Genomic DNA, 9,727 nt, shown 5'->3' on the forward strand with positions numbered 1-9,727 from the left:
AGATTGTATTTTTCAAAGCTCTTATAAATAATATTATGCAACTACTAAGATGCCTGTATTTTTTCCGTTTGGCACTTTCTTTTGGCTTCACTTTGCTTAACATCAAGTGCAGTAAAGCCACTTTACCAAGCTGTGTTAAAAAATATATAACAGTTATATTGCTTTAATGGATATAAATGTGTAATAATGATCTTAAAACCTGTTTTTGGAAATTATCCAATTCAAATGGATAGCTATGTGCCATATCCTTGATTTTCTCTTTAAACTCAGGCACAGGTTGCGACACATCTATCATCTCTGCCCACTCTGTGGATGTCACCCCAGGTCTGACAGCTGAGGAGGTGATGTTCAGAACTGGAATCTCAGGCATTTCCACTGGTGGTCTGATCACTGTGTCTTCAAGGAAGTTGTCATTGTCAGATGTGTCGCTCGAAAATTCAAATTTTTTGACAGGTTTTGCTGGTTTCTCTTTTTTAATTTCTTCATCATCCTTCCAGAGATCTATAAATTGAAGACATTAATACTAAATAACTACAAAACTATTTTAGATTATAGTGCAAATTAAGGTTAATGTCAAAATTAAAATATTTATTGTATATTCCAAAACTTTCTTTTGGAATTTTCAACGCTTTAAGCCCTATATTATTTTAAAAAAAATTGGGAGATAAAACAATTAAAAATATGGTGAAATAACATATTTTTTAGAACACGGTTGTACTTTATATGGTATGAAATTTTTCATTTTGGTTCTTGGTAAAACAAAAGATTTACCAAACAAATCAAAGATGTAAATTCTTTACTATTGACTACTTTAACAATATAATTACCCACTAAATGTGTGTTATTTTCAATGACTTCTTCAAGATTAACTTTAATGCTGATATCAAAGTTTTCTTTGTTTTCAGCTTTTTCTTTTTCCTCTGCCTCCTGGTCCAGGAGAGTGAAGCCATCTTCCGCAAACAAAACACACTCCTTGGCCCCAGGAGCTATGGTCAAGATGTCTAGAAGGCATTATTATGATTATTGTACATAAGTTTTCCATAGAGATATGTTAATTGGTAAGTTATGAGCAGTAAGTATATAAATTGTTTTAAAAGTTAGTTATTTTTATTAAAGTGTGTGAATGACTCAGTATTTTTTTCAGCTTTCAGATTGTACAAGACTGGACAGTATTACATATTAAATATTGAAACCAATTATAGTAAAAAACCTTTATTGACCATAATTTTTGTTTATTGCTTTGAATGATGAGACATGCTTGCCGCGACGCATGATGGTAAGCAATATGACCCTCCATAAACAGTAGAAACACCATCCAACACCTTGAATTACAAAGTATTGTTTGGCAATTCACTGTGCTCGCCATCCTGAGCCATGAGATGTCAAGTGTCATTATATCCAGTACTTACACTGACTACAATGTCCTTCAAACCGGAATACATCAGTGACTACACGCTCTTGCTTAGCAGCAGAAATAGACATTGCGGTGGTACCTACCCAGGCGGACTCTCACATAGGAGAGACCTACCAACAGTAAAGAATTTTCTTAATTTACAACTCAAAATAGTTATGTCTTTAGTACGGATTTCTAATAGTATAAGTAATATTAACAAATAAATAAATCATACTGTTTACCTTCACCCAAAAATTTGCCAGGCTCATGATTATCCAAATCAATTTTAATGTCAGCATGTTGCATTGTTCCTTCCAAAATCTTTTGCAGTTCCTCTTCAAAGCCAGCTGGTAAAAATGGACTTTGTGTGGTTGTGCCTCTAGTGGCGAGGCTGGGAGGCAGGGGCGCCCGTGACATTGTGGGATTAGTTTCATCATCCTCCAAAGGTATGTCTATCTCTTCACACCTGGATATTTCCCCCTGTTATTGGATCTCGGACCACCTACAAATTTTACATTGGTAGTCTAATTTAAGAGATAAATACTTTATGAATTGTTAACATTTAAGATATGATATTTCTTATTTTATTTATAAACATTTGAAATAAATAATTAGAAGGTGCTTACTTCGAGTGTTGTTTCAGGTCCATATTCATCAATATCGAATAAATACAATGAATCGGGATTGCTCTCTCGATGCCAGTGTGTCTGTGAACGCTCCCATTTGTGGATCGATAGTTTTTCCGGATTTAACAAATACTCTTGAACCCAGCCGTTTAAATCTTCTAATATAGGTGGCACCTAAAATTTTCATAAAAACAGCTGTGAAGCTTTGAATACAGTTGATAGTTCATAATTGACAATGCTAATTACCGAAACGTCTGAGAATTCATCCTTAACGTCCTGCGACATTTAAATAAGTTTTTATTATTCTATTTAAAAATATACAAGTAAAAAGGTATATTTGTCGGCAGTTCACGCGTATTGAGGTTATCTTGTCAAAATGTCAATATTTTTGTATTTCTGTAATTCCCCTCTTTGTTGACAAATGCAATTTGTAGCATAATCAGTATTGCTATTTCTTTCCTTTCCGTAAGTTCAGTGAGAGATAGAATAATTTAAGATCATAACAAATCCAACTATATACAAAGCTTACAAGAAAAAAAGTCATAATAATCATGGTGATTTTCAGGACATAGAGTAAGTAATATACTACGTAGGTAAGATCATACTTCCTATTGTGGACAATATGTAAATTATATCTAAGTATATTTAAACTGCGGCGATAGCCTAGTTGGTGTGGAACGGACTGCTGAGACGAATGTCCGCAGGTTCAAATACCAAGAGCACACACCTCTGACTTTTCTAAAAAATCATGTGTGTATTCTTTGTGAATTTATCGTTCGCTTTAACGGTGAAGGAAAACATCGTGAGGAAACCTGCACATCTGAGAAGTTCTTTATAGGAATTTCGAAGGTGTGTGAAGTCTACCAATCGGCACTAGGCCAGCGAGGTGGACTAAGGCCTAATCCCTCTCAGTAGTAGAGGAGGCCCGTGCTCAGCAGTGGGCAAGTATATAATACAGGGCTGATATTATTATTATATATTTAAACTCTGTTTTACAGCTGTCGAATACTTGCTTTATATTCCCGATTAAATACAAATGTCACACTCGAATCTATTCTCCCAAATAAATCATAATAAAATGTGTATGTAGGTATGTTACCTACCTGTTCTGCCGTGCTAAACGCAAACTATATACAACTATATTTAACTGTTTATAAGATAACTGTCAAATAAAATTTACTTGATGCCCCTATTCATACTATTGGCGAATAATTTGTGCGGGAATATATAAATAAGAATTGTAAGTAACAAATACTCCCGCAACCCAAATGAGCTGTTTACTTGCTTTATTATTCTTCTATAACTCGTCAGTATTCAGTATGTATCTAAATCAGGGATGAAAACTATGAAACAGGGCCTCAGTTTATCTTTCTTCTGGGAAATTTTATCCTTTTTTTTTTCTTGTGACATCTAAATTATTATTATAATTGATGCTTTATTACTTTTATAATAAGCTTTATTTTTCACTGGCGACTGGCACCTCTGGCGGGATAAATTGATAGTTTTAATTTTAGTTGCGTTAAATACTTATATTTTCTTTTTCTGGCATAAATAAGCTGCGTATTATTTATTACTAGGTGTTACCTTTTGACGAGGGAGGGGAAGATGGTGAAAGACGTTTCTTAGCATAAAAGTCTAATTTTGTACTGTGTAGGTACTTTATCTGGTATACGCTCACATCTTCAGCTCCAAAGGGCTAGATAGAGGCGCAGCTAATACGACCTCATTTCTTGCTATGATGTGTATTGTGATAAGGGTCGAGCTACTTCTTCTGAATATTTCTACTTAATATATAATAGTTCCACCATAGTGATGAGACCGTACAGTAAGTAAAGGCGGTAGCGGGGAGGTCTGCGTAGTACCAGATATTTTTCAGTTCCTTTTCGCATCCAGTCTTCAAACCGTGGGTATCGAGCCGGGCGACCAACGTCCGAAGGTTGTGTGGAATGGAAAAACGCCACCTACTGTGGCATCGCCCTGGACTAATTCTTTGATCTCTACACTTGCAGCATTTCTAATTAAGCTCAACAGATTGACTCTTTTTACTGTCATAATCTCTGATAAATCTCTGAACCGTTCTAGGAACCGTTATCCTGGCAACGGAATTTAACTTCGGTAAAAGCTACCACTACTACTAAAATATGATAACTCACTAAGGTAATAATTTTGGGTAAAAGTCATACCTGGGATGTTAATCCACATGTTTTTATTATCGATTTGCAATAAGTAATATGTGTATGTGAGTCAGTGAGCCTTGGCGGTCAAGGTTGTCAGGCAAGTCCCTCTAAAGCCAGACCTCGCATGCACGATCGTTTCTTCACTCAGTCCCTAGCACAGTCCGCAACGGACGGCCATCGGCGCACGCGTCGCGTCTTTTTATATTTTATATGTATTTATAGTGGGAACTTATATGATGGCGTCTAAAAACTATACCAGTGGCATTGTTCTGTGTTTATTTTTATTAATTCTAAAAGCTAGTGGTTTAGAATTGGTATGTATAATTTTCGTTCCTTTGCTTGGTTTTGTTGCGCATTAATATTTATTTAATTTATAAATACGTAAGACTAGGCAGTATGGTCGTAAGACTATAGCCTGTCCTCTAAGGACGAATTATAAAAAAAAAAAATATTTAATTTATTTTTTCGCATTATACTTATAGATTAAAAAAAAAAATGTTTTAAATCATATGTTCTTGTCGGTATTTAATTTATACGCATTTAAATATATAGACAAACTGATTTATTTATTTAAATCATACTTAATACAACGTTTTAGGATTTTTATAGTGTTTATTAGGTGTAGAAAAATAAATAATACTTTTACGGTTTCGATCTCAGTTTCGATAATGTTGTAGTTAGGTATGTAAATATTTTATTCCTTTAAACGAAGATATTATTTGAAATCTACATAATAACATAAAAGTAGATGATTAATGAAGCTATAAAGTAGCACGACAGCGTAGCAGATAAATACAATTTTAGATTTTGTATAACAACAACGATTAATAAGGGCCTGTAAAAATACTATCCTACATATCTAATAGTTTAAAATGATAAAGTATTAGAACCAATTATTATTTGGTGCGTTTTTAGTGCGTTTATTATAATTACAGGAAGAATATTAATAATCCTATCACTTTCAACGATTAGGTAAATACTTACAATTAGCACTCGTATAAGGTATATAAAACATATAATACTTAATTACTCTGATTATAATCTGGTAAAACCTGTTACATGGTAGTTATAGGAGAACATTCGATATGACACTTTTAAATACAAATTTATTTGTCAGTCGATATGTCGTATTCTTGTTAATGCAATAATGACAAAGTATCGTAATTTTAAGAGGTACAAGAGTGTGTTGTAAAATAAAAGTTAATAAGTTAATTTTCATACAAAGGCACTATGGCAATATTGAGAAAATACATGGTTATTTTAAATAAGATATTATAATTCGTGAGAGAGATGAGATGAGAAATTGTATTTTTCAAATGAGTTTCTAAAGTTTCGATTAATTTTGTTCACGTGGTTAAGAAACTGCATGTGTGGAAAATGCAGAGTTGAAACGGGAAGTTTCGCAACCGGCTCGCGCGTGTCTCCATCTAGCTTGCAGCGTCTAGGCGCGTTTCCGTTGTAAAATAATCTAGTTAATACAAATGCCAAAGTTTATGTAGATATTTTGTAGGAGTAAACATAGGAATTCTTGAAGTCTGAACGGATATAGATAAAATTTGGCATACAGATAAACCTGGTAGAACATAATATTTACCGTAATACTTTTACCCCCGAAAAGTACACAGTAAGGTTTTTATATCCAGAATTTTTACGAAGTATTTTATTTTTATTTTTTCATTATCAACAACACACACAGCCATTACAGGATACATCCAATTTGAAGTAGCGGACACTTAACAACATCATAGATCATTCAACAAAAATATAAATGTAGATATCATATTTAAATAGTTACGACGTAGACTATTCTAGAGTCTTACATAAGAAAACAACAACGAAATGAGCAAATCGCAGTCAATAATAACGTGATGTACGAACTACCAACCGTCTATATTTTGTTTTATACAATTAGAAATTAAATCTGAAATTAATGGTAGAGTTTTATACCCTTTATGATTCAAAGTTAAAATGGTGTTATCGAGTTTAAGAATATTTAGTACGTCTTTAATCAAAACGTTGTTAAAGGTTACGAAGCTGTAAGCTTTTTTCCTCAAACAAAGCCTTGTGGCAGAATGAAGTCATGCAACCAATAGTTTAAGTACCTATGTTGATTCAACAACATTGTTGAAGTTAGGATTGGTGAGACAGAATTTGTGAACTTTATTTACAAAAAAAGTAATCCAAGGAAATTAAGTATTAATCTATACACATTATAAAACAAAGTCCTCTTTTCTGTTTGTTTGCATGTTGTTGATGGTTTCAAAATTTACTGAACGGATTTTTATGGAATTTGGTATGAAGATATTTTAAGACAACTTTCTATCCCGGAAAAATTCATAGCGGGTATTTAATCCGGAAAACCCGTTCACACGGGCGAAGCCGCGAGCAAAAGCTACTTCAGTATATTTATTAAATATATCTTTTGCACAGTTTCCTCATGGGTACCTCAAGCTATTATTACCACCAATATCATTCCCATCAGCACATAGAGAAGTAAAATCGGAAATACCCTTGGTTGCAATTCGTCACAGGCCAATGAACGCGCACGTTAACGTTATAATCATCACAAATAGTTAGGTGTACAATTGGATAAAATTACGTAAATAATAAGTCTAGTAACGCATAACAACGGAAACAATTCTGAAGCTCTGCTGGGCAGTCGTGTCACGGACGCACGTAATTGCTGAATGCAATGATGAATAAAAATTGAATTTTATAGGAAAGTGATGTTACGTGCTTCGAAAGACCATGAATCCATGGGCGGTCTTACGTAATCCATTGTATGACGTAATTTTATTTAATTGACTTTGTTTGCATGTTTATTGTTTTACCGTAAACAAAAATGACTCTATTTTTGAAATATTAAACTTGTTAAAAACTGCAAAAACTTGTTTCGATCGTTTTCGTGTGCATGAAAGTACACTCAAATAGGCATGTTTTCATTATATTTGCAAGGATAAGAAATATTAAATTAATGGCCAATTCCTATTAACGATCCTAAACGCTACCGTCAGATCCATAGCAAGAATGGACCAATCAGAACAAAGTTTGTTTGACATGTTTACAGATGAGTTCTTTTCATTTGTTTATTCTTACCGGTAATGTTAATTAGCAGTTGATATATTTTAATGGTATTGGTCGTAAATGATTTCGAAAGAATAATAGATAGGTAGCAAAGAAAATTAATTAAACTTTGACATAATTGTTTTAATCTCTACATTAGTGGCGCGCGTTTGTGTCTTTTCTTCAGAAGTTTAATCATTCTTAATTGCGAATTCAATGAATGGTTTACAGTTTTGTTTGATGAAAAATACTTAAGCTAAATTATTTGTTACTACTTGAATTAAGTTTTAAGAGTGTAATGTATGTAGTAATGTAGAAAACGGGTAAGGGAGTCACAATAATAATACTATAATTTTCGTCACATGAGAAATCATACTGCTAAATTAATTACTGTTGTATTAATGCTTTGGTGCCTTCAAAGAGGAAGATTGGCGATTAGAAAGGGATTTCTTCGGTCTCCTACCTCCTCGCTGACAGTACGAAATGCAACAGGAAAACAGTCACATCAAGTTAGTTCTATGTGAGATAGTACGTACCATTTCGGTCGAGTTAGTCCATAGGAATGCACCGAATACGCGCCCATGCACGGGAAAACATTTACCGGGGCCTAAAGCACGGAATTGAGTGTGTATACCTCTTTGTAGAAAATACGCATTGAGGCCTATGAGGGCTTGCGAAAATTTTCCCACCTTCTCCCCTCCGCCAATCCTAAAACAGGGTTCCTATCCTTCTCCCACAATTTCTTCCCTCATATATTCCCTCCCAACTCTCTTCCGGGCTCCTGGAGTCTCTAACCTGGAGAAATCCAGTATCTGATTCGCAGGTTTACCCTGGTGTCGACTATAGAGACGCCTATTAAAAAAATAGGTCTATAGGGAAGACAATGTCACAAAAACTTATACGTCATTACGTAATCTGTTTTACTATTGAACCGGAGTAATTTATTATTTACGCAGTACTTTAAAGATTGATTTGATTTTATTATCTCACATACCTAACGTCTGTGTACATATATAATTATATCCGGGTTCGACTTTGAATTCGACAAAAAAACTATCTAGCTCAAGCGGTTGATCGTTGTGCCGCAGCGGGCGCAATTCGTGTAAATTAAAAGAACCGAAAAGCATGCAATACACGTATATGGAATAGAATATAAAGAAATATATCCAGAGGCGGCCTGGAGGACCTTTTACGATCTTCCCGACGAAACTGTTAAAACGGGGAATTTGTTTTTGCTTTCGCCTGGGCCCTCGTTTCGTTTAGAGCTGCCACTGGATAAAAATAGGTTTGGTTTATTACTATAAATATATGCTATTGTTTACATTTTACTTTAGAGCGGTAGAAAGTATCTGCAGCGAAATACAAGTTCCTTAAAAACTGCGCAATTATTGGTACATATACTGTTTTTCCCTTCGAGAATGATATAACTTAGTTGCCGACTTTAGTTGGATTCCTCAGTAGGTAAGCTCTTTAAAAAAATATTTTATGATAGGGCAGGAATATTACCTTTATTTTGGCATACTTAAATCAAATTGTAGACACTGGTGATCTTAATTATCTCCGATGTAATATCTTGTCTTATTGTTGTCTATAACTGGATAGTATAAAATAATTCCTTGTTTTTTTTATTCTTGATGTATCACCAATGGCGATCCAATAAAAGAAAGTATAGGGAAACCTATTTTTCTAATTTATATTATGATCGGTATGATGGTTATTGTATCAATCAATCAATCAACAATCGTTGTAGGTCGGCACAGCAATAATGATAATATGGTCAAGTAATATGGTATGGTCATGTTTACACTCTGCAATCTCCGTGGTTCAATATTCTCGGTACTCAGCTTATCTAGCATGCTTTGTGCACCGTGGTAATAGATTTCCACATTAGGAACAGGTAATCTGGTGAAGGGTTCACGCATGACTTATACTATACCGGTTTAGTTAGCTATACATTATACAAATAATTATATCGGGTAATGTATGACATATCGATGTATTGAACAATGTTATTCATATATTGAGAACTTGTTTCAAGGAAGTTAATATTTCATGTTAATCTTATGCAAAATAATAGTCAATAGCAGTTTTGTATTGCCGTTGGATAGAGCAAATATTTTATTAACATTTGCAAACTGCGACAACAATGAAAGAATTAATGTTATTCGGAAGCATAAATTTGAATATGAATTTCACAATATATTAAGAAAATTACAATATGGCATTTAAGTGATAATATTAATTAACATTTAGAAAGAAACTCGTAAAACATCAAATTACATTAATATTCGAAATTATTAATCGTATTTCATAGACACCATATCTTTAAAATAGAAGCATATAATAACTTAATAAGTCAAGTCAATACTATTCATGTAAATAAAATGAATATATAATTTTTTTCATTATGTTGGCAATAATATGGCCGATTCATCCGTACAGGTCCTTGACAAGCTACCTAATACACC

At 33.6% G+C, this 9,727-nt stretch overlaps 1 protein-coding gene across 1 annotated transcript; it reads right to left on the minus strand.

The window, feature by feature from the left end:
- Positions 1-199: 199 nt before the first annotated feature.
- Positions 200-1,853, minus strand: LOC119191777 (antiviral helicase SKI2-like; the record flags this gene model as incomplete). The annotated part of the gene is given in 3 exon segments (XM_037445643.1): positions 200-501; positions 828-1,001; positions 1,636-1,853. Coding segments are annotated over 3 exon segments (651 nt in total), but the record flags the coding sequence as incomplete, so codon positions are not given.
- Between the last annotated feature and the right edge of the window lie 7,874 nt (positions 1,854-9,727).

This window comes from Manduca sexta, unplaced genomic scaffold (genome assembly GCF_014839805.1).
Source record: "Manduca sexta isolate Smith_Timp_Sample1 unplaced genomic scaffold, JHU_Msex_v1.0 HiC_scaffold_1910, whole genome shotgun sequence".
NCBI classification, from domain to species: domain Eukaryota; kingdom Metazoa; phylum Arthropoda; class Insecta; order Lepidoptera; family Sphingidae; genus Manduca; species Manduca sexta.